Genomic DNA, 25,855 nt, shown 5'->3' on the forward strand with positions numbered 1-25,855 from the left:
TGCTAGTAAAAGCTAGTAATGGGAGCTTGGGTAATTGACCCTCAAATTGGTAAGAAAATTTAAAATACATATAAGCCAAACATGTTTATTTATTTGCGTCATACCTGCCAGGCAGTATCCATAAGAGCTGATGTCACGACACAAGTGTTGCAAGAACATGTATCATGAGATTGGTAATGAACCTTTCTCCCTGTTTTTATTACTGACTCTTAAAAGAGCTTATACTGTCTTATGGGCACAGTAGAGATACAGTGACCATAAACTTAATGTGACACAGCTAACTCCCCTCCTGCCAGGTCTGCTGCACTGATGGAGGGCTGATGATGGGAGCTGGCTACCTGTTTGCATATTTATGTGCCTAAATGAACAGTGGGTTTGTTTTGGTAAACAGTGATAGCTAAATAACTGAAATACTGCAGGTGATAATACGTTTCTGTAAATGCTACCATGCTGACTGAGACCCATGGAGATACATTATGTCTTCTGTATAGGCTGTGTTTTTCCTCTTCTACTTGAAAAGTAGACCACATATGCCATGTGTACTTACACAGTGAGTTAAGTTCGTAAATGTACTTGTTCCCATTGGACTATGTAAAAAGTAAATATTGAGTAATTATTAAAATACTATATCTTTTGGTCCTTTGAAACATTGAAATAATATTTTCCCATCTGAAACCCTTTATTTTACTTTTAATTTGCTGTTACGCATGCATCCACCCTCTCATGGCAAGCTACACGACAGGATGGACAATTTTAGCAAAACTTGCCATTTGATGAAAACATGGTTGACCTATAGCTGCACACATTTGAAATTGTTTGTGGTGACCTTGTTCTGCTTTAAAGATGAATTTAGGAATTATTTCTACAATTATTGAAATTATCTTGATATTTTACTTTAGTATTATACACAGCGTAAGCTTTACCTCATCTAAATATGGATGCAATGGACATAATCATTTCTCATTTTCTAATGGAATCTCTGAGTAAATGTACTGATCTAAGATCACCTCTCAACAGCTGTTGACAGTTTAATATTTTCAGTAAACGGATTCTAAATTCTAGATTCTAGCATTCTTATTCCGAGTTTAATAAAAAATAGGCCAATATTAGACAAATTAAGTCAAAGCTCATGTCCATAAGTTTTGGGATTTGGGGGATTTAGGACTCTCTCTGGTAAGAATGGGTAATTGCACCGATGATGCAGAAAAATTATTTTAAACTGGACGAGTGTGATGCGGTGTTCTTTCAGAGCGGATGAATCAGATTCTAGGTTATGTTCAGTCAGAAAGAGAGAGAGAGTGCGCTCAGTCAGAAACTTCAGCCACAAACGTTGTTTTTACTATGGGAAAAAGAGCCCTTCTAAAGTCTCCATTGCTCCACCAGCCGCTGTGCCTTTGTAGCGCAGTTGATACGCGGCGAGAGTGCGCAATTGTAGCACAGAAAATTAGCCAAAGAGTCTAAAAGTGCCAAGAGTGTGCTCATATAAAAACTCAGCCGGATCCTTTTTTAGAGGCTGTACGTGTGACGTCCATAAAGTACATAAAGTCGCATGACGTGGCCAGAGGAACTCCCGTGAAAAGTGACCCAACACCCCAGTTTTTAGAATTAATATATTGGGCTTAGCAGGGAGGGTTGTTCCAGCACACTGGTACCATTAAACACAATATTTTATCCCACCTCCACTCAGAAACGCTTCTGCTTTTAGTTTAGAAAAAAAAAAAAAACGGCCACTTTAAATTAATATAATTATTTGCTGAATATGCAACAAGTGTGGTCAACACCTTGATAATAAAATAGCATGAAGGTTGTGATTTCACTGATACCAAAGGTTACTGTTTTAAAGTGGCAGTTATCTCTTTTACATAGCTTGATAGTTTTAATAAAAATAGCTAAATTAATCATTTAAAAGTAATTTAAATTAGTTCTTTAAAAACCTTCAAATCTACAGGAAAATATAATTGTAAACAAAAAAATATTATTTAACCACTTGGGAGTTTTGTGCATGTGGTAAACAGCCCATCCCCCTCGGTAAATAAAACTGTATAAAATATACAAAAAGTTTAAAGTGAAGACTAACATCCCTTTATATTTGGAATTATGTGTTCATTCAGTGTAAATCTTTAAAATTGTATTTTACTTAGTGTTTTAATTAAATTTATGCAATTTTGCTGCAGACACAAATAACACGTTTTTTATTATAGACACAAACATTTTTAATTCTGTCTGAATAGAGCTCTGAATACCAGGGCAAAGGGACAGCTGCACGGGCACGTGGAAATAAGAAGTAAATAAGTTGTTTAGAGTTTTAAGCTAAGATGCTTTTCAGGAGAATTTTAACACGCTGTTGTTCCCAGCGCTGCTTTGGGGCCAGGGGGGCGTTTTCCCCACCCGTATTCCGGTAAGCACCGCCTCCCGCTTCAGAACTGCCCAACAGCATCACGGCTGCTGTTCTCTGATTGGTCAGAAGTTCGCCGCGCGCGGTGGTTGACGCGAAACGGGCGGAAATAATCAGTAGCGCTGCTGAATAGAGACACGAGCCGCGGCCAAAACCTAAAACCTCCCCCGAGACTGAGCGCATCAATCGCTACCGGAGCCCCAGGAGCGACACAGAGTGAACTACTGACTCTGATCTGAGATAACCTGACTCATTTTACACGCTGAAACTGATGGGATGCTCATAAAGTGATGAGAGAGGAGTTTACAGGACGAAATAAATTGTGTGGTTGTTTTAGGTAAGTTTTACTGAGACCAATCACAACCTTTATCTCACTTCACACTTTTCACACTTTCTGTATTATTATATTTACCAGTTAATGCGCTGATTTAACGCTGCGCTTACTTCGACGTGGAAACTCTAAAAGGGCAAAGCTGCTCAAATTAGACTCAATTAATTTATTATCCCTTTTTGGGTTTCGGGTTTCAGCTGAGAATCTAATATTTTGTAAAACCTCTTTGATGGTTGTCACGATAATTGCATAATCGACTTATCATTAAAATAAATGGACGTGAACTCAATACTATTTGATAATAGTGCTATAGTCTATTGTGTTTATTTGTATATTTATATATAATTATAAAGAGATATTAAAAATAAAATAATTTTCATCAGATTGTAGAAGAAATCAATGATCCAGAATGTCATGATACTAATAATGCAGCCCAAATATCTCCAAATATCCAGGATTAAAGTATATACAATGTTTATATCATGGGAAATGAGAACATAGTGAATTCCCCTTTCCTAAAAATAGCAAAAACGTAGTACCCTTATGTGATAATTAGGGGTGGCTGAAATTTCAAGGTATAACATTGTTAACGATATTCAAAAATGTTGGTAATATTATTGCATACCATATGATATGGTACACCCCTAGTATAAATGTGATATGATATTCAATTATCATTATGTCAGGGGCATTTAAATGGTCTTAAAATGACAATTGTATCATTTATTGCAATAAATTGACAAAAAACGTTATTGTGGATGTTATTTACTATTGGAAAACATTATGATATATTGAATTCCTGTGTAATACTATATTGTGAGGGTTATGTAAGTTCTGCAGTTTAAATAGAAAACGTAAAGCAGAAATATGATTTAAAATTCTCTTTATAAATTGACAAAATGCATACATCAAATCCTCTAGGAAATTGTTTGTAGTCTTATAGTAAAGTTTTACTTGCTGTTAACTACGTGTTTGTGTGAATGATGGCTGCCTTGTGTATCCTGCATTTGTTTGGAGCGTTGGTTGTGCATATTCTTTAGAAATTAATATGACGCATAATGGCAGAAAGTCGGAAACTACCTGCATCTGTATGTGTCCTGATATGCTTGTCAAACTAGCTAGCGAGCAAATAGAATTGTTTCAATAGTGAAGGTGGAAACATGTAAACTGAAGTGGAAACAAATCCGAGACTGCTACATCCGCTCATGGTGGAAAAAGCTCGAGAAACAGAGTGGGGGCAGAGTGCCCTCTAGTGAAAGCCTCCAGTAACACATAGGCAAGTGTATGAACAGTTACATTCACAATGCAGCTGGTTGTCTGCGTAAGAGCTTGGCCAGATAGCAGGTATATCTCTTACCTATGTCTTCCAAAGGTTGTGCATAACTGACAGCCCTCTGTTACATGCTAGGCTAAACCCCGGCTTTCTCTCACAGTCCCATTAGACAGGCTTCTCCAAACTTCTCCTCACATTGTTGTAGGTTGCTCCATCAGCCCTCCCTCCATGACTTCTGAGTGAAGTTATTAAAGCTGTTAGTAACAGGGAGAATCAACACACCAAACACATCACGATATCTGGATAGCTATCTAGCTTACTATGATACCAAATATGTTAGTTTAGCTATTTAGGTTGCTTGAAGGAAGGGCAGAGCCATGTTAGCCTTGTGTTTTATCATATAGCCTTAATTGTTTTACATTCTATATCGAGAAGAATTTGGTGAAATTTATTAGACTTTGGGAAGATATTTAAAAAGCATATTTTGGATATTTACAGTGGTAGTGCTGGGGAGTAATAATAGGACTGCTTCTTACTGTTCTCTCTAAACACACACTGGGGACATTGAAAGACAAGGAGATGGAAATTGGTCTTGATATTGATAAAACCTGCAAGAAATTGTTAGTTTTTGGCACATTTCTGATTGTTGTTAAGAGGTGGGAAAGTTATTGTGCTTTTAAAATATATGAAATTTAATATTTTTTTCCTGCAAACTGGTTTAATATTGAAATTGGTTAGGCCTGTCACGATAAAAATTGTTTGTGGACGATGTACTGTCCCAGAAATTATTGCGATACACGATATTTTTGGAATTATTTTTATTATTTTTGGACTATTAAATTCCACTGACATAATGATAAGAGAATAGCATAAAATAACATTTATACACTTTTTAAAGACAGGAAAATTTTAAATTATCATTTATTATTATTAGTTTAGGAATTATATTTCTTATTACTTATTTCTTCCTCTACTTTAGTCCACACTGCGTGTATTGAGTCACAGTTATTGAAACATGACTGGCTCAAATACTGTTCCCCGTTATATGTGTGAACAAACATAGAAATAAACACAATAGACGATATCACGATTATCAAAAAATAATTGAGGTCATGTTTATTTATTGAACGATAAATCGATATTGCTATTATTGTGACAGGCCTAAAATTGTTTTATTTACACAACAGTTCTTTGTAATCTATTGATTGACAGATTTTGAATATGTGGTTTTAGAAACAATTAGTGTGTTGGTTTCTAATGAATTGAAACATCAAATGGCCCAGCAGTTTCAAAAATCGCATCCTTTAACCCAAAACTTTTTTTCTCTCTTTTTATCTCAGGAAGTGTCCTCCTTCGTGCTCCAGCGGTCGTCAATGCACCATGGCCGCCTTCAAGGGAGTGTGGACGCAGGATTTCTGGCGAGCAGTTGGCGGAGAGTTTCTGGCCATGCTGATTTTCGTGCTGCTTGGCTTGGGCTCCACCATCAACTGGTCGGCAGGGCAGGAAAGCCCCCCACCCCCTGACCTCGTCCTAATTTCTCTGTGCTTTGGCTTGTCTATAGCCACGCTGGTTCAATGCTTCGGGCACATCAGTGGTGCTCACATCAATCCAGCAGTCACAACAGCGATGGTGGCCACACGGAAGCTGAGCCTGGCAAAGGGAGTGTTCTACCTGGGAGCACAGTGCATTGGAGCAGTTGTAGGGACGGCCATCCTGTATGGTGTGACCCCACCTGCTGTGAGAGGGAGCCTGGGAGTTACATCGGTTTGTTGAATAGAATTATGTCAGGTTCACATTTGTGTTTGCATGTAAACCATATCCATATCCTCTTGAGACCCAGTGTCCTCATGTGGGGACATTACATTTCTGCTTCTCTGCACCAAGATACTTAATTTTTTAAAACATTGCCCCTTTGGCCTCATATGGAGACACTGCCCGTACCATCTAGTGGTCACAACATGACAACATCACACTCAATTGGTTGAAAACTAAATGGCGGGAAGCCCAGTCAAAGGTTTTTACAGCCATTTCAGACAGAAACATAGGCCAGGTAAAAATTATCCTCCACTTTTATGTTTGAAATTAGTTTATTTTCGTTTTGTGGAAAGCTAACATTTAGTTGTTGCATGTAATTTGCCAAAATGACTTCCTGTACAAGGACAACATTTAGTTGTTATACTTCTTAGGTCCTAGTAATCCTAAATAGCTAGGAGAAAGTAAAAAATGTCACACAAATGTCCAGGTCTTAGGAGGATATAATAAAGTATTGCTACTAGAATGGGATGCTCTGAAAAAACTGCACTTAAGGGTGTCTTTATACTTGTTAGTTTTGGTTCGATAAAAATGAATCCTGGTCCAATTGCTCTGTGCAGTTTGTTAGAGTAGGTGTGAATGCTGCCCTTTGAACTACAGTGATGTGTCTCAAACCACAGACCACTACACTACACTTAAACACTCTTAAAAACTAGTCACCATTAAACCTACATTCATTTGTGAGCTTTCTTCAGTAACACATAATGTTTTACATTAGCTTGGATCCAGGGACAGTACTGTAGATTTTGCAGACTTAATGTAACATCTGTTATTTTGTGGAAATAAACAAAATTGCATGTGTTTATAATCAAAATGAGTTTTAATAGTGATATCAGGACAATTGAATTTCGTAGAACCAGATGTAAGGGTGCAGAGGTTAGTTTTGTTCCTGCTAGCTATTGCGTGGATAATGCAGGATCCATAGACACAACAACTTAAGTGATTTTATTTATTTTATTTCTCCTTCCTTAAACTTAAAGATTATAATTTAAAAGGACACAAAAGTATGCTGATATGTGATAATAAAGTAAAAAGGCTCTAGTTTCCTAGGCCTCCCAAAAATCAGTAAGTACCAGCATTAAAATATTGGTTATCATAATTTTATCAGGATTAATCACAGAATATTGCTGTGATTAATCTGATGATTTTTTTAATTGACTAACCACCACCTAAAGGGAATGAAGAGCATGAGTACTAAGCTGTGAATCAGTGAAGCTGCGCTTTCTGGAGAAAAGGATTTTTGTGATCCAGAACTGATCACCAATCAGTACCTGACCTCCATAAATGTAGTTGAACGAGTAGTCTTAATACTGCCCCCTTCTGTTGATGATATTATTTCTATTATACACTATTTAGTGTTTACAGACCTGTTTTGTTTCTTCTCTCTACTGTCCTCTGCAGGTCAATGCAGGTATCTCCACAGGCCATGCCCTGGTGATTGAACTCCTCATCACTTTCGAGCTGGTCTTCACTGTCTTTGCCACCTGTGACCCCAAGCGCTCTGACCTGAAGGGTTCGGCAGCACTGGCTATCGGTTTATCTGTGTGCATCGGCCACCTGTTCGCCGTGAGTCACTTTACCCTTGAGTTTCTTCCTCAGATAACAGGATCAGCAGATACAGAGCAAGAATTAAAATGAAAGATTTAATGAATTACACTAGCAGCAGCTACAGACATAGCCAAGACCTGCAAAGCATTATGGGATTCCTGAGTCTAATCACCTTAGAAAGATTTGTTACATTTGTGTAAACAAATGGTTTGATTAAAGCATGTCAGGTGGATTAGCTGCCACATCACTTCAGCCCATTACTTTAAGACTTTCCAGTGCACAGGGGATGAAGGCTCAGCAGGTGTGTTTCTCGGCTCTCAGAAAATCGTAGCCAAGCTATGGTGCCAAGTGATTATGTCAGGTTTATGCCAACAGCCTCAGCGGTGTGTAGGGTGCTTTTGGAGCCACACTCTGGTTGCTAAGGAAGTACAGTGTCCTCATTTTGCCCTTCATGCTGTTTAGGCCTAATAGCATTATAGACGTTACAGAAGACACTTCAGAGCCAGAATTTCAGTAAAAAAAAAAGAAAAAAACTTTTTTTTCTCTTAACTTATCTCATGCCTTTATTCTTATATTTCTTTTTATTCTGTGCACTTCTCTTCTACATCATACTATTCTCACATATTTATTCTTCCTCCTTTTCTCATCTCTACATCTGTTTTCTTTTGTTCTTTTGTCTTCTGTTTTATTCTGACCTATAGTTACCTCTACTGTTTTCATGGTGTCTCTTCTTTCATCTTCTCTCCTCTTCTGTTCTCTTCTTATATCTTCTCTTCTTTTCTGTTTAATTTTTATTATGTGTACTCTTTCCTCTTCTCTTATCTTTTTCTTTTCTTCTCCTCTCTTCTTTCCTGCTCTGTCCGTTTCTTATCTTGTCTCTCTTCTCACCCTTTGTCCTCTCTCCTCTTCTTTTGTCTTCTCTGAACTATTTTTAACTTCATTTCCTATGTTTCTTATGTCTATTTAATACTTTCATAAACTCAGTCTTTTCATTTCTTTTATGTAAACATCTTTCTAGTTCTTTTTTTCTCCTTTTCACTTCACTTCATCTTTCATTCACTCTGCTTTCTTGTAATCTCTCTTGTCTTATTCTTTTCTCTATTTTTTATATCATTATCCAGTCTCTTTTTTACTCTTTACTTTATTTCCTCTCCTGTCTTCCGTTCTTCTCTTGTTTTCAACTGTTATTCACCTTACAGCTGGAGCAGCACAGACCTTCGTCTAGTGATGAGTAGCTTTGCTCTTTATGTGCACTTTCTCTTGTATAGTAGTGTATTACATTACTCTAGTACTTCAGTTTTCTGTAGGTAAGATAAGCTTCTCTTGTGGTTATACTGCAAGTGTTGTTGTGCACAAAAACTGCTGATCACTGTTGTTAAACACTGCCAGCTTACTTCTGCTCTTCTAGTCAACATCATCTTGTGCTCCTGCTGATTTATAATTTATATGCCTTGTTTTTGGATAGTAGGTTGGGGTCCTTGTAAATGTGCATATAGCAGATCACTTTCATAACTCTTTTATACACTTTTTGATGAACATTTAATTTTATGTTACTATTAAAGCTTAAGGAATTTGTTGACTGTCTATTTATCACTTTCACAGTATGCCAGGGCAATTTGATGTGGAACTATATAAAAAAAAAAGGTTTATTCTCCCCCAACTTTATCAAGTTTTACTGATGTGAATGTGTGTTCCAGCAGATCCCGTACACTGGAGCCAGCATGAATCCTGCTCGCTCGTTTGGCCCTGCAGTCATCATGGGGCACTGGGAAAACCACTGGGTCTGTCATATATTTGCATTTCTTTTCATGTCTGCACATGGCAAGCCACTCAACAGGGAGTCATAAAAGACCATGACTTTAGATTACTCACATACACGCTTTGTGTATGTTTGCGCTCCTGCATTTTTCTGTTTAATTGTAGGGGCACATGGGCTGTAAGAACATTTTGAGCATTTGTAAAGGTCTGACTCACATATCTTTCACTTCACATCTTTCACATAGTCATTCCTGAGCTTCGTTTTCAAGGCCATCTTTTTACGATGTTGAAGACCGGTAGTATTGGGGAATTCTGATTAACTTTTTTCAAACAGATGCATGCCATTGTGAATAAATGGGTTTAAAAAACATAGCTTTTGATCAGAGGTCAACAATTCTTGCCCTTGAGGGTCAAATATCGACTGAAAGACTGCCAGCAGCTCTTTTCTTAAGATTATGTCCTTGCATTAGCAGCAGTTTGAAAAGAAGCATTGAAATTTGTATCCAGTCTAGTGTGACAAATATTTGAAAGATTTAAATTTCCGATACTTTTAAATTGTATCTGCAACAAAACTCATTTTCAAGTGTTAAAGCCACAGTGAAAAATATATTTGTATACACCCTTTGCTGCCACATTGCCTACATTGCTAAAAAGGGTAACTTCTTGTTGGACATTACATTGGAATGGCCACCCGTGGCCTGTATGTGACATTTCAGAGTTTTCCTGTTTGTCAGGATCTTTCTTTGGACAATAAATACTTCACTAGTAATAACAGAGGGCCTGCTCGAAACCCAAACAATAAAACAGTTTCTCCCTCCTTCCCTCTTTGTCTCAGGTCTACTGGGTGGGTCCTGTGATAGGTGCTGTTCTAGCAGGGGCTCTGTACGAGTACCTGTTCTGTCCTGACCCTGAGCTGAAGCGACACTACACCAGTGTTCTGGCCCGGAGCTCCTTCCCCCGAGGTCAATATGAAGGCATGGATCCAGCCCGTTTCCCCAGCGAGCAAGCTCAGCTTGTGGTCAAGCAGCCGGCTTTCACCGTGCTGGACGTGGAGCGAGCAGAGAGGAAGGAGAGGGAGGCGGCCGGTGAGGTGTTGTCCTCTGTATGACTAGTGAGAAGCACTGAGGAGGAAGTACAACAATCTGGACATTACACCACAGCCCAGCTTAAAGAGACAGACCTCATCTAGAGGTGTTGGGTGTGAGTGTATGTGTGTGTGTTTATTATTACAATATTTTTCACTATTTTCTATTGCTGCATGGTAGTGGGTACAAGTAGAACACTATGCATCAGCTCTAACAGTCACATTATATTCACCTTTGAGTCAGCACCTGATTTATGATTGTTATCAGCTGAAGCAGACTTGAATAGTGAACTGCATAAAACTGCCTAACAAACAGAAATCTCACACACACAAACACATACACACACACACACACAGCTAACCCATTTAAAAACTGTCTTGTTCACTAAGCAAATGTGTAAAAATCACCTAATACACATTCAACCCATCATTAATAGACATTCACCAGTGTTTTATGTAAAAAGATGAAAAAGACCTGATAGCAGTGGTGGTCCAAAGCCTCAAGCAGCTAAAAAAATGGAGCAAGTGCAGCACATTCTTTTCCACATTTATTAGAGGGAATGCTTTTGCTTCTTTTATTTTAATTCAAATGTAAATTTTATATCCAGTCCTTTTATTACTAAGGAGAATAGCATCTCTTTTATTGCTTATCTGGGTTAAGTACTACACTGCTAACTGCACTATGTAACTCTGGTGAAGTAAGCAGGATGATGCTCATTATTAAGTTTAGAAGGTGTCCACTTAGAGGAAATAAAGTAATTGTTTTAAATTGATGAGTCAAAACACTAACACAGTTCACCCTAAAAATCCCTGTATTTTGCCTGCTAGTTGTGAAACAATATCTCCCCCACTTTCCGTCAAAGTCAGGCATGCGTGTCCGTAACAAAAATGTCCTTTCAGTCCCTGATGATGCCACTGCTGTGCTGTGATCAGGAGTCCAGGATAACATCCCTAGCCTTGTTTCCCCTGGGTATGTTGGAGGCTGATGGAATAGGAGAGGCAGTTAGCTTTTCCCTGCATTGAACTGTCCAAGGACGCTGTGTTATAGCTGTCTAATAAAGATGCGGTGGCCCCTCATGCATCTTGGAGGAGAAACACGCCAACATTCACTCTTCCAGCTTGCCATCACTGTTTGATTGGAAGAAAACATGAGGGAATTGGCCTTTGGGAATTAGATGTAATACAGAGGTAATACAAACATTAATATGTATTATATCTGGAGAAAGTACACCTAAAGCAACTATGCAAAACCATAATAATAAAGCACAGGGTAGTACAGTAATTTTCATTACCATACAGTCTTAAAATTTGATTAATTAGATAATAAAATTAATATAGAAATATAATACAATCTTAAACTATGTAGCTGTGTGTAAAAAACACACAGTGTCTCAATGAGAAATGTACTCATAATTATAAAAGGCAGTTTTTAAAGTCTAATTCTAACCAGTATACCCAGGTCACAGCTCGTAGTGTACCCTAAGCTGTAAAGAGAGCTGGTCTAATAACTGCTTACTCTCATTTGTAAACAGAGAGACAGTCTAATGACTCACTGAGCACTAAAGTGACACTTAATGAAGAGTGCTTCATAACATAATGCCTGATTGTAGCTGCTTTTCAGTACAGACGGAGGCTCATTTGATTCTGCCTCTATTTAGCAGCTTGTTTTGACCAGCAGTGAAGGACATTAGATCATTTGCATCTTGATTCTGATTGGTCAGTTTATTCATAAGAGGAGGCAGTAGGTCAACAGCCTCATCTGGTGGGCTTCAATTAGAGCATGTGGTAATTTGCTTGTGTTGTGTAGATTTTTTTTTGTTCTCACAAATAGAAACATAGGCTTATGAAAACACACAAACAATTAAATTAGGTTTGAATATGTAATGTTAAACAATTTTGAGAGTGAGCACCACTTGTGTCCTTTGATGGACCACCACTGTGTTACATATTATTATTGAAATTTTGCTTAAAGGCTTAATTCAGTCTGTTACTGGTGAATGTGTCGAGTAAGTTTTAATCATGGAGTCACAGTCAAACTACACAAAAAAATGAGGCCTTGGATTTGTTTTAAACATAATATGTTGATTTGACACATTTTGCTTATGAGCAATGATGTGACACAGTTACATGTTGTACAGGCAGAGAATTTAGCCAACACTTTACCTTATTTCTTCCTCAGTGCACATCTCCAAAACCTCCTCCCTCTCTCTTTACCTCTTTAGCTCTTTTTTCTCTCTCTCTCTCTCTCTCTCTCTCTCTCTCTCTCTCTCTCTCTCTCTCTCTCTCTTTTTCTCTCTTTGGTAGTGGTAGAGCTATTAGATTGTCTGGTGATATTGTGTGTAGCTTTAATAGAAATGTAGACAGTAACTCAGTGTGTCTCTGCTGGTTTGTGCTGACAGTCAGTGACTGATGACTGGTGACTGATAGCAGGTAAAAGCCAGGAGAGAAGGGTAAGTGAAGCGCTGACAGACAGATAAATCACAGCTGTCTGACTGTGAATCAGCAGCTCCACTGGGACCAAACCATAAGGTGTGAGTAGGATTGTATGTTATACTAAATCTGAAAAGTCTGAAAGTGCTTGTGCTTAGTATAATGCTGGAATAAAATCATGTTAATTATAAATTATGTGCAAAAAAACACATGAAATTATCTCTATTCTGTTTTTTTGGTTTACATGCTCACAGATTATTGTTTCTTTGATTTTTTGTTTTCCTTTTGATTTATTTATTTATTTATTTATTTTGTGCATAAGTCATTGATATGTGTAACTGATATGTAATTTCAGGGAACCTTACAGACTTAACCTTAATTATCCGATTAATAAAGCTTAATAAATATACACATTCATTGCCACTGACTTACTATCGCATGCTGTATTTTCTAATCTGAATGTTTACATTATGCTTTAAATTTATGCAATTTATTTAAAACCTATTTTTATTGACTTTTTTCTGTAGTTTCTAAAGCTTAGCTGTTGTCCTATGACCGTAATGATTAAAAAAGTTTGTTTTAGTTATTGAATTTAGTCATTTGAATTTAGTTTCTAAAGAAGCTTCTAGAGTAGAGTAAGTTTGGGTTGAAATGGACAAATTACTAATGTTTAAAATATTTTTTATGGCAATCATAGTGCCGTTGGTGCATAATTTAATTTAGTTAAGCTATACATTTTGTGATGAAGTATTTAAAATGTAAACTGTGAATTGTAACTGCAAGAATGTTAACAGATCTAATTGCATTACAGGATAAAATTATTTGCAAACCAGAGATTTCTAAAGTGGTGGTAAGCCATGACTATTAGACCAGGCTTTCGGTTTAGGCTTAAGTGTAAAAATGCTTTGTGCTAGGCTGATTCTAGTGGTATTAAATCACTAACCTAAAGCCGATGCACTTTCTGAAACACAGTAATCTTTGTTTTCTTTATAGTAAAGACTGTGGTCTGTTGTTTGTCAGATAGCAATTCCACGTTCATTTATAATGTTAAACATTACGTTATGCTTATCTTATTTTATCTGTTCTATCAGTCAGTCATCTGTTATTAATTTTTACTACCCAGATTAAATATCAACCAATAATCATAACGAGGTGTATATTAGCATAATATAACATTGAATAAAAAAAAAAACAATGTAGGATATATATTTGTATTGTATATACTTATTAAAGATTTATAAAGTATTTACAAGCTAATTTTTTAAACATTAATAACTGTGCCATAGGACTATTTCTCACTGCATACTGATGCAAACTGTTGCTGCAACTGATCCTGTTTACCAGCAGAGGGCATCACTAACTCATATTTTTGCAGGACAAAGCAAAATGCAAAGGCAATCTTATCACTTTCATCTTTGTGTGTGTGTGTGTGTGTGTGTGTGTGTGTGTGTGTGTGTGTGTGTGTGTGTGTGTGTGTGTGTGTGTGTGTGTGTGTGTGTGTCTGTGTACCTTCTAAAAAGGACATAAGACTATCATTTTTTCTCATATGATATCTGATTTCTTGTACCCTGCTTTGCGTGTGTGTGTGTGTGTGTGTGTGTGTGTGTGTGTGTGTGTTTAGTCCCAAGGCACTCCTGAGCCATGGTTGTGGCCTACACCATTTATTGTCTCCCTCAGCTATTTATTAAGTTTAAATCTTAATAGCTCTATTTAAATTAATTGAGCAAAAAAACACTCTGCATTTAGTCTGCTGAAATATTAATTTTCCCACATGACTACAGGCGAGGCTCTTGATTGCAATGCACTAAGGATGCTATCCAAACCAGGCCTATTGACTGAACACTGCCAACATATGTGTGTGTGTTTGTGCGCTAATGTGTGTTTAAGTAAATCTGTGTCGCACTTATAAATTAGAGTTATATACATACAAGCAGTCAAATACACACACAATTATAAATAGAAAAAAAAGCTTTTGAAAGAGTTTGATGCTGTAATAGTTGTAGGCAGAGCCTAGGGCGAAGCCTCTCCCCTCTATGAACAATCTCACTCTGACTATATGAATATTCATACGAGCTCAAGCTGAGGTTTGGTTTAATATTAAGCAGCTCAATGAATATTCAGGGACAAATCAAAGGGATGAGTGAAGTGAAAAAAAAATCTTAAAAATTCTAGAACTGAGTCAAGTTATCACCCAATCTGAGTTGAGTACAGGAAGGGAAAGGCATCTGCTCAACGTTACATAACCACACAAATCTAGCTCTGTCTAAAGTCTTATGCCAGGGTTCTTCAGTACCGTATTTTTTGCACTATAAAGCGCACCAGATTATAAGGCACAATATCAATAAACGTCTATTTTCTGGTCTATTTTCATACATAAGGCACATTATGCAACAATTTTAGGGAAGGGGGTGTTGCCATGTTTTCCTTCTAATTCAGCAGGTCTCCCTGCTGGGAGTCTAGACCTGTAAAGCTAAGCTTACTTAAATAAACAAAAACTATTTTTTTACAGTCAAACGAGTGCTGGATGTTGATCTACATAGATTTCTCTCCTAAAAACTGTTTATTTAGGTGAGTAAAGGGCTTCTGTTTATTTACAGTAAGCTTAGATTTAAGTTAGCCAGGGCTATATTAGCTAGCAATTTGTCCTACGTAGCTTGTTTTAACACGGTAAACACGCAGACTACAGTCCTGTCCTCTGTACCTCTGAACAGCGCAAGTGCTAGCGCTTAGCGCGGTTTGCTGCTAATACTAATGCTACTCCAGCAGTGCTAGCCGGGGTTAGCAGCAGGCTACAGGTCAATAATACTCACCACTGAACGATATAAGAGCTAACGCTGGGCATTTTTCTTCGTTAAATAACTACATACGCTGATGTTGTGAGTAGTTTTACTAAAAGTTTAATGTGGGATAATATCATATTCTGTCATACTTCAAGTCTGTAGTCTGGAGACAGGTGTAACTGTGTTGTATCTAAAGCCAATGTGTTGATCTGAAAAGTGATTTTCTGTAAAGCAAAAGAAGAACATTAATGATGATTTTTTTATGCATTAGTCCTAGTCTAATTTAGGTCACATCTACATTTACAAACACACTTACTACACTAAAATCAGTCTCTAAAACGATCAACATAGCCTGAAACACATGCATGTTAACTTGTTTTGCATTTTACTGAACATTATTTAGGCTTACACTGTAATTTGAATTCACAATTTTTTGGAGCGTGTCCATGTACAAGTGTTGGTCATTTCATTTCATTGTCTCAAAAACACACCAGATGGTTCCCTGCATGGCATGTTATTTTATTATTATTTTGTTATTTTTGTATATCTTGTATACATCTGTTTTGAATATATCAAGAAAAAAGTTCAGAAACAACTTTTGTTTCCACCCCTGAGCTTGCAGTTCTTGTGGGCAAATCAGGAGGATACATCAGATGAGATCATACAGTGTGCTCACTTCAGTCACTTGTGTCTTTGGTAAATATACCTCCAAACATTAAACTGCAATTGTAATTAATGGCATATTTTTTCCAGCTAGTAGGAGAAAATATGAAATGATGCAATATAGAGCAAAAAAATGTTGCAATCACCTTGTAATTTACATTTCTGAAACAAATAGAGGTACGGGCCAAATGCAAACAAGTCTGCAGTTAAAAGTAAATGCTTGTAGTTCCTTAACAAGCTTTCAGACATGGATAACGGAATGCACCCATGCCAGTTGAAACTATGTAAAGAACAAAAACTGCTGTAAGAAGAATATACTACATATAGCTTGGTAAAAAATGTTAATCATCCCCAGTCAGCTGTGTCAAATAGTAACAGACCAAACCAGAGAATGATGGAATCCAAGTGAATGTTTACCAGTGTTACCAGTATTGGTTTATAAGTTATGGTTGAAATGTAAATTTCAGGAATTTGTGTCAAACTTGATTTTTACATTTTAATAGGTTTAACTTTTTTCTAAAAGTTAAAATATATCTAATAATGAAGTATTTCTAACACAACAGCAAATGTTGAAAGATTAATGTTTGTACTGTATGGAGTTCCTGTCCATGTGGATGGACATGGAATTTTCCTCTTTATTGCATTTATAAATGGATACAATTTTCCTCCACTCCACTTCAAAACTGTTTGAGCTCTGTCAAGCTGCTTGGAGAAAAGGTGGAAACAGTAATTTTCAAATCCAGTCACACATTATCTACTGAACTGAGGCCTGGGCTTTGACTCTGCTTTTCCAAAAAATTCATATCTGTATAGCTTTACCTGAGTACTTTAGGTCATTGTTCTGCTGGAAAATACTTTCTTCTCCCCAGTCATAGTTCTCTTACAAACTGAATCAGAATATTCTCCAAGATTTTTTTATATATTGCTGCTTTCACTTCACCCTCTTCCATAGCCTGCTGTTGAGCAGCTTTCTGACAGCATGATGCTGCCACCACCATGCATCACATGCATCACGGTGGAGATGGGGGGTTTGCAGTGATTTGTAATGTTTGATAAACATGGTTAATACTTAATGTTATGTCAGTGTGTGTTGCATTCTGGGCATTGTAGTCTGGAGACTGCAGATCGCAAGTAGAGCACAGTGTGGGAGAAACAGGAGCGCCTTCGGCACCAGGCACGACACTGAGTTTTATATCTCAAAAAACTAAATAAAAATGAGAGGCACCACGTCTTTTAGAGGTTTTAGGCTTAGCCACGCTCTCTATAGAAAAGAGGGCATTTAAAAACATTGCAAAAGGAATCTATAATTGATGCATCAAATGTGTATACAATTTATTAGCTGTAAATGTATGTGTTGATGCCATGTGTTTTTTATGTGCAATTGAACATTGCACATTGCATTAAACATGTTGCATTCAGTGCAGTATTAGTTTCAATGTACACATGGTAATTTTCAGGCATGCGTGTAACAACAAAAAAATCCAAGACAGTCATTATTTAGGGAATTATGTATTTGTAAAGAGGGATGTGAGCATTTAACACTTTTACCCCTCCAATAATTTATACAATAAACAGGAGCCTAAGTCACTTCCTTAATAATTTAGATGTAAGCTAATGTTGATTTATTCAGGAGGGCTAGAGCCGGCAGGCAGGCCCACGGAGCTGAAATGTGTATTAAAGTAGGACAGAAGCAGCCGGCGCCATAATAACATTTGGATAATTTTATTATGGCTTACGGCTCAGTTCATTTCCTCCACTCGCTGCATGAAATTGTTTGATTCTCAGAGTGCCTTGAGTCAGCCGAGAAGGTGACACACACAAACACACGTGCTCACACACACTCATTCACTCACTTGCAGCACATACACACGTTCGTACACATGCATGCAAATTCACCCTGCTCTCTCTTATTGTGCAAGGAATCTTTCGTGCTTTTTAAACATGCCAAAACACATATACTGCTTGATGACAGTCTAAAAAATGCACAAGCACACAAATCAACACCTCATACATCACACGTCTTCTGTAGTTGTCAATATTGTAGATGTTTAAAATCAGTTAGAGTGGCAACACTCAGAATTGAGCCTGACTGTGATTAATGTTCTTAATCATTGCTTCTACTGTCAGAAAGAGAGAGCAAGAGAGAGAGAAAGAGAGAGAGGGAGATTTAATGATGGCTACAGCAATTGAGTGCAAAAAATTTACAGTGAGAACTAGTGAATTCAAAAGAGATAGAAGTGTACTATTAAAGAAATCTGTTGCAAACTGAGCTTGTATATTATTTTAGGAAATAATTTTCTATGATATTGAGATCCATTATAAACAAAATGAAGTTACAATATTGTTCAGTACTTTGATATCCTGCTGCAGTTAATAAAATAAATAAATATAATTTCTTCTTTATGTTGAGTTTTTCATTTTTTGAATAAAGTGTTTTGAATAATTTATGACTAATATTTTTGAAAAGAGAGACAAAACCTTACGTATTTTGACATGGTTCATGATAAAGACACACTACTCAAAAAGAAGACTACAAAGTCAGGATACTGATTTGGGTTTTCAGTCCTGAAGTTTCATATTCTTACTGCTAGCAACTTGCTCACAGCTATCAATTACCACATTACCACACCCCTGTAAATATCATGAAATAACTTCTATAAAAGACAATAAATATAAAGAAAACACTGGGAGTTATTAACATTGCTGACTCCAACACGTAAAAAAAATACGGGATGTGTAATTTTACATTAAAGATTCTGTCACCTTGAGGAAGCCCAACGCACTGGAAATTGAAAAGCTGCAAAAGCACAAAGCCATGCATCAAAATTACAAGACAGGTGCTGCAAATAAAGAAATGGACTTCAAATACAGAAACACACTGCAAATACAGCCACAACACAACAAAATTTCCCCGGGGGACCCCAAAAGATGCTTTAGCTACTTCTAAATTACGTCTTCAGTAACGTCTTGGACTTTGCTGTGTGTACAGAGGACTATTAGTGGCCAAACTTTGAAAAGAAAGTTATGTTTATTAACTGCAATTACCAGGGTTGTATGCATATAAAAATGTTCACTTACCATTAATGAAGACCTAACTTAGGGGTACAGCATTTTTGGTTTCCCCCGGGGAAATTCAGTTGTGTTGTGACTAATTTCCCTTGAGTTGTGGCTGTATTTACAGAATGTTTCTCTATTTGTAGTGCCTTAGTTGTCATAATGATGGTTATGTTTTGCGCTTTTGCAGCTCTTTTCAATTTGCCGTGCGTTGGGCTTTCTTGGCCACCTTCGTCATCCCCCCTTCACTTGAATAGGAATGAGCGGGGTTAACCACCAGAGGGCGTAAGAGACGTAGGTGCTTCATTTTTTAACCCCTATCACTAGCATTGTAAGCCTGTTGGGAGCATCAACTAAAAGCAACTAAAAGAATTCTAGGGGTGAACAGAGGTGCGGTATTCGTCAAAAGTTACTAATACAATATATTATCAGAAAAATATAGACACGAATATTTTACTTCACTTCCTATGTTGTGTCTTTTTTCTTTGATGGATGGCAGAGCTAACTGCCCAACCTCATAAATTGTGTGACTGAATAGAAGTGGATTTCTGTAGGCATGTTAGAAAAAACATAGAAAATCATATACACCCTTATAACGTGATTCACTGTAATTACCACAGAGCATATTAATGTTTCCTCAAAAGTGCTCGAGATCATTATCCTAAAGTTCCCCTTTTGATTAGTTTTGCTGTCTGCCTCCATTGGTAGCTATGTTGCATCATTATCATTATGCTACAATAAGAGTTGTCATGCTGTATCATTTCACACCAGAAGATCTGTTGACATAAGCAGCATTTATGAAATATGACACATTTTGAAATTTGCATTTATAAATGTGTTTATTAGCTGTCATGAGGCACTTAGGTTTTGTGTAGCCTTATTAATACCGACCTACAGTCTCAGTACAGAGTGTTGCCAATAGTATATCATATAATAATTTGAAATGAAAGCATACAAATATTTACATTTAAACGATGAAATGTTATTAAATAATTAATTTAATTATGTGCTTGTCCACATGTTTTAGTCATGTAGTGTATGTTCACAAAGAGGTCACTGAGAAACACTGCACAAATGCAACGTGTATGTGTGTGTGTGTTTTGTAATAATAACCTTGCCTTTTTAATCATCCATCACTCTTTATTCATTTATTATCTTAGCAAACAATCAACAGAAAATCACACTGTTCTTCAGCGACGCGCCGTGTATGAGAGTGTGTGTGTATGTGTGCGCGCGCGCGTGAGGAATAAAAAGCCTGCCTCTCGATGTCTTTCGCTGTGCGCGCTCCCTCCCGCGCGCCCCCGGTCCATCCATTTGCAGGAAGCGCCCGGGGCAGCGCTCCATCCGCGTTCCAATCACAGCGTTCATCAGCGGCTCCGCAGCAGCTCACAGCCAGCGGAGCCTCCGCGCAGCCGCCGAGACACAGCGCGCGCGCAGCCGGCCTGCCCGACTGCACCAACAGCAGCACCACAACCCCAGAATCAGAACCATTACTAGCAGCTCAGTATCGCCGCCTTTATCGCTCTGTTCCGCGGCGCGCGAGCTGAGAGCGGAGCGCGACGGGGGCGGCAGGGCGCGCGGATACCCGGCGGCCCACACGCACACACACACAGCCCGGAGCTCAAGCACTCAGCGCTGGAGCGGAGCCAAGCCGTGCTGAACGAGAGAGGGGGCACCTGGTCCAGGTGAGGGGTGCGAGATTTTAGGCGCGTGCGCGAGTGGGTCTGTGTGTGCGTGTGAGTGTGTGTGTGTTTGTGTGTCTGTGTGTGTGTGCCCTCTGCTGAACAGGCAGTGGTGTGGACAGTTGTGGCGGAAAACGGGTGGAACAAACATCGATCCGGTCCGTGCTGTTTCAGTGTAGGACACAATTACACGAGAGAGAAAGAGAGAAAGGGTGACAAAAAGACGGATAGAGAGAGAGATAAAGGGAGACGGAGAGAAAGAGGGAGAGAGAGAGAAAGAGATAGAGAATAAGTAACATACCCATATTCGTAGGGCATCAGGACTAGGGGTCCCTCCTCACCCAGGCTGAAGAGCAGAGCAGGAACAGGGGGCTTTGAATTTGCCTGAGTGCACTGTACTGCTGGAACTGCTAGTCTAGCCGTCAGCGTCCCAGTCTCCGTCAGAGGTTTTATCTCAGTGGTGTATTCAGCTGTTCACTCAGTTTTTTACTCGTACATTACATTATTTGTGAATGCTCTCTAGTTACTGTGTTTTATAGACTGGACCCCCTCTCAGCACTCCAGTGTGAATGATGAGCAGGAGCTGCTCAGGTTAGCTAGATTAAAGAAGAAATTCTCTGGGAAATGGACTGGGGCTGTATTAAAAGATCATATGACCTTTTATCAAATAGTCCAACATCTGGGAACTTCTGGCACTCTGTGGTCCCAACAGGCTTGCAATGATTTCGATAGGGACATATTGTTGCCCATACAAAAAATCTATTTCAGTGGTATAATTCTGAAGGCCCTGATATTTAAAACAAGACACAGAACTTTGAAAGAGCACAATTTGTGTTTTTACACACAGAACCTTGAGGTAGTTCTTCAAGTGCCACCATATTAAAATTAAGTCACAATTGACTGATGAATAGGTAGGATAGGGAATCCTACAACAGATTTCAAAATAAATTCAGTGGAAATCCATGAATTCCAGCTGTTGCTGAAAATATCTCAATAATATTCACGCATTTCTCAGAGAGCACACATTACCTTGAGGTAGTTTAGATCCACAAAATAATTTTTGCAGTCTGTTCCCTTATACTACCTATTCGTTTGTGCTCCTCAGTCAACTTATCATGCCTTAATTTGTAACTGTGCTCTTTCAAAGCACTCAGTGCCTTATTTTGAATGGCAGAGCCCTCAGAATTCTACCCATAAAGTGTGGAGATGCTTTAAAATTGTTAATAGTGTTAATGTTGTAAAAAGAGCAATTTCTTTGCATGGGCAATGGTATGCCCCTATCACTAACATTGTAAGCCTGTTGGGAGCATCAGCTAAAAGTGCTGTATTTTGGATTGCTGGGGGTGAACAGAGGTGGGCTTTTCGTCAAAAGTTTGTATTCATTGTCATGTTTCACTACAGCCAAGTCCATTTCACACTGGACTTCTCCTTTAAGTTATTTAGACTGTGCTTTCACAGACAATGTCTTGTGGTGAAACCCCATTGTGTCTCAGGAGCAGTGAACAGCAGCACATCAGACTCTGCTAGAAATAGAACAGGGTAAAAATGTCAACCTGTAAAATAGACTGCCACGAGAATCTGTGTTAGGCTAAAAGCGTACCAGCCAAATTACATCATAGCAATTAGCGATTAATCAAATGGCGCAGCACGCGACGCAAATGGCGCAGCACACTAGCCGACGCTGCGGACATTGTGACTGCTTAAAGAGCAGCCCTTTCTCCAGAGAATGTGGACATTCTCATCTTCTTAAAGAAAAACTTGAAAATATAAAAAGTTTTGTCTAGCCTCAAATATGTTAATGTAAATAATATATCTTTGTGAAAGAAAAAACTTGTCATTCTCAGGGACCAGAAAAGTCTTATTTTTCATGTTTAACTGTTATAGTAGGATAGAGTTCAGTTTGTTAAGGCTCTAGTTGTTCTATTATTTTGTGCATGACTGTTCTTGTTTTTTTTATTATTTATTTTATGTGGCACATTTGCTGTTTAAATAGTGCACACTGCTGCTACCAAAAAACAACACTAGATGGCATTACATATACATCTTAATTAAATTATTTAAATTTGACCATTAGTGCCTAATGTGGTGTATTACAGATCACTTGTATCACTTTGCATCACTTATATCAATCCCACCTTTTGAAATAAGATATTGTAAATTTAATGAATCAAACCAATGACTGACCATAGACTAATCTAAAACTGGCATAGGCCTCTCTGCTGTAAAAAAAAGAAAATCGAGAATCGAATCGTGACCCTAAAATAATAGAATTGAAATCGAGGATTTAGAGAATCGTGACACCCCTAGCACACGGTGACACATAGGCTACAGCTTAGGTTCGACATGGAAGTATAAATTGCCCTAGTCATAGCAACTGCTGGTTATTTGCTCGTTATTTTATGGTTATTTGCTAGGACAGCTGCAAATTCTTGGTAAAATTTGGGATTGGTGATGTGTGTTATGTTAATTCTACAGATTGTTGATGGTCCAACCAAGCTGTGGACTGGAATCTGGATTGAATAGAGAATTGGCCCTGTTTCTTTAACATTCCATACATTAAGTACATCAATATGGGTCTCGAAACCAATATTGGATTGTAACGGTCCCCCATCTAATTTAAAGGCTCTTTCTACACCATTAACATGTGTAGAAATGTTTAAAGACCAGCACCTTCTAAAGTAGGAATCTGCTTAAATGAAGGATTTAAAATTTCTTTTGTGGAACAGTTCACACTGAGATGAGTAATGGCTGTGATGATTCAGACAGCGCCCACAATTCTTTCTAAAGCTCATAATTCAAAGTATGCCCAGTTTCCTGTAATTGTGTGTGTACTGGTACCACTGTACTGTGAATGGGTCACACATGTGCCATTGTCTTCTGGCATGTGTGAATGGGGCTGCAGTCATTGTGCCAGTTGGCAGAGTGCAGGCTGTCGTAGTAAAGCTAAATGTTCACCAGAGGCTGCTTTTCCGGCTCTGTGAATAGCACTCATGTTGTAGCATACTGTTCTCTGGCATTGTGCTTGGCCTGGTGGGGGCTGTTGTCTGGTCTGGGCATCAGACTCTGTGTTGCTCTAGCAGCTTTATGAGTTGCCAAATAGGGTTTATTGAATCAGTGTCATAGAAGGACTGTTAGTAGTTCCGCAAAGAATATTTTTTATCAACACTCTTCTTTTCTCATTAATTGGATTTGTCTTGATTCTTTACCTTCCGGTTTTACTATTGTCTTTTTTGTTCTTTTCTCTACCTTCCTCAATAAAATATATTAAAAAATAAATAAAAAATTAATCTTAAGAAAAAAGGTTTCTTTATTTTATGTAACCGCTCAGTTTGTAATGGAGCAGGCGTCTTACGATGGCATACAGTACATTTACTGAGTATTTTAAGTAAAAGTGCTCAGATGCTATTGAAGAAGCTTATTTACAATCCTGTTATTTTATGCCTCTGAATGAAAGTTTTGAAACCAATGAAATTTTATTGGCTGGTTTATGTTGCAGAGTAGTTGTATTGTATAGCCTAGCTCTGGTACAACTGCTACAGCTGTTTACAGTTTATCACTTCCATGTAGCAAGATAATTACAGTTATTTATCCTATAGACTCTTTAACAAACAATTGTTATACATCTTATAACTTTCCAATATTGGCATTTCTGCTTATTCATTGTTTCTTTTGAAATACTCTGGGTGTTAAAAGATGTTATCCTGCTTTTGAATGACTAACTGCCTCTACTGTCCAGGGAAAGCTTACCACTAGACTGTGGAACACTGCTGTGAGGATTTGATTGCATTCAGCAACAAGATTGTTAGTATGCTCAGTCTGTTGGATAATCACCACTCGACCTCATCCCTAAAGTATTAGGTGAAGCAACATTGTTCCAGAAAACACAGATCCACAGTTCAGTGCTGGGGGACTTAATACCACATGAGCTCATAGTGCCAATGGATTCATGTTTATTTGCTGTAAAGTATCTTATTCCAATCACAGTACTTTTGTACAAAGACTAGACAAGCTGTGTGTATGTGGATTTAAACATCTGTTAATGTAACCACAGATGTGATATGCTGATCAAGGTTACTGTAGTATCAGGACCTGGAGTCACTGTATTCGTTCAGCATTTCTCTGCAGTCATCATGCTGTCCTCTAGGAGTGTTGCAGTAAAAGTGTTAGTCATGGCTTTTGCCACAGCGGGCAGTGGGGCAGTGGCCTGACGGAGATGACATGCACGGGTCAGTGAGAATGAGATTGAGAAACAGGGTGATGAAAAAAGGTTAAGGCTCAGTTACTGTTTACTCTGCAGGTCACAAAGCTAATCGTTTTACTGTATGATATATAGTTGGTGTTGATAATGTTTGTTTGTGTGTGTGTGTGTGTGTGTGAGAGAGAGAGAGAGAGATAGACACTGCTGCCTGTGGCTGATTCATGTGTTTGATGTGTTATTAATATTGTATTGTACGCTCGTTAAGGAAAGAGTGGCAGGCTGTTCCTTACCTAAGGAAACAAACTTCTGTTGAGACACTATCATCTGTATCCTGTTTTAAAATGTGTGTGTGTGTGTGTGTGTGTGTGTGTGGTGTAAAGCATTACTCCAGCTTTTTTTCTCCATCTGCTGCATCAGTAGTATTCGATCAATAGCCACAGACAATAATTTTAATGCATTTCCGTGCACTTAATATTACAACAGAAAGAACCTGCCGGGAGAATTTATTGATTTTTTCTGAATTACTGCATAATAAAATGCTTGAGATGTAAACAGTCATTTAGAGAGGTTTGATGTGGTTGGTCCACTGCAGATATACACACTAGCTCAGATTTCTTTACAATGATGGTGATCACAGCCATCAGAACACAACATTGATCACTATTTTAATAACTGTCCAAAATGACCAACGGAACCTAGCTAACATTCCAGACCCCAGTCCATTCAGATTACTTAAAGCAGCACTAGGTAGGATTTCCTTGATTTTTGATCTTTTTAAAGAAGTGAAATTACAGCTTGAAAATCACCAGACTCTGTAAGTTTTCCAAGGCGGCCGCGACCAACACTC

General features: G+C 38.0%; 2 protein-coding genes across 2 annotated transcripts in view; both read left to right on the forward strand.

Moving 5' to 3' along the window:
• The first annotated feature begins 2,532 nt into the window (after positions 1-2,532).
• aqp4 (aquaporin 4) lies at positions 2,533-13,810 on the forward strand. The gene is made up of 5 exons (XM_007233017.4): positions 2,533-2,732; positions 5,340-5,763; positions 7,213-7,377; positions 9,060-9,140; positions 9,953-13,810. The coding sequence occupies exons 1-5, from the start codon at positions 2,686-2,688 to the stop codon at positions 10,223-10,225; spliced, it is 990 nt and encodes a 329-aa protein (XP_007233079.3). The 5' UTR covers positions 2,533-2,685; the 3' UTR covers positions 10,226-13,810.
• A 6,582-nt stretch (positions 13,811-20,392) lies between these two features.
• The window catches only part of kctd1 (potassium channel tetramerization domain containing 1), a 32,884-nt gene continuing 27,421 nt past the window's right edge, over positions 20,393-25,855 (forward strand). The window contains exon 1 of the mRNA XM_015601215.3: positions 20,393-20,813. The gene's annotated coding sequence lies outside the window, so the exon portion shown is untranslated. The remainder of the gene's footprint in view (positions 20,814-25,855) is intronic.

Source organism: Astyanax mexicanus, chromosome 1 (genome assembly GCF_023375975.1).
Source record: "Astyanax mexicanus isolate ESR-SI-001 chromosome 1, AstMex3_surface, whole genome shotgun sequence".
NCBI lineage: Eukaryota > Metazoa > Chordata > Actinopteri > Characiformes > Acestrorhamphidae > Astyanax > Astyanax mexicanus.

Coding starts and splice junctions, on each gene's coding strand:
- aqp4 (XM_007233017.4), top strand. CDS start 2,686: ATGAGAGAGGAGTTTACAGGACGAAATAAATTGTGTGGTTGTTTTAG. Junction 5,764..7,212: donor GGAGCCTGGGAGTTACATCG/GTTTGTTGAATA, acceptor TGTCCTCTGCAG/GTCAATGCAGGTATCTCCAC. Junction 7,378..9,059: donor GCATCGGCCACCTGTTCGCC/GTGAGTCACTTT, acceptor GTGTTCCAGCAG/ATCCCGTACACTGGAGCCAG.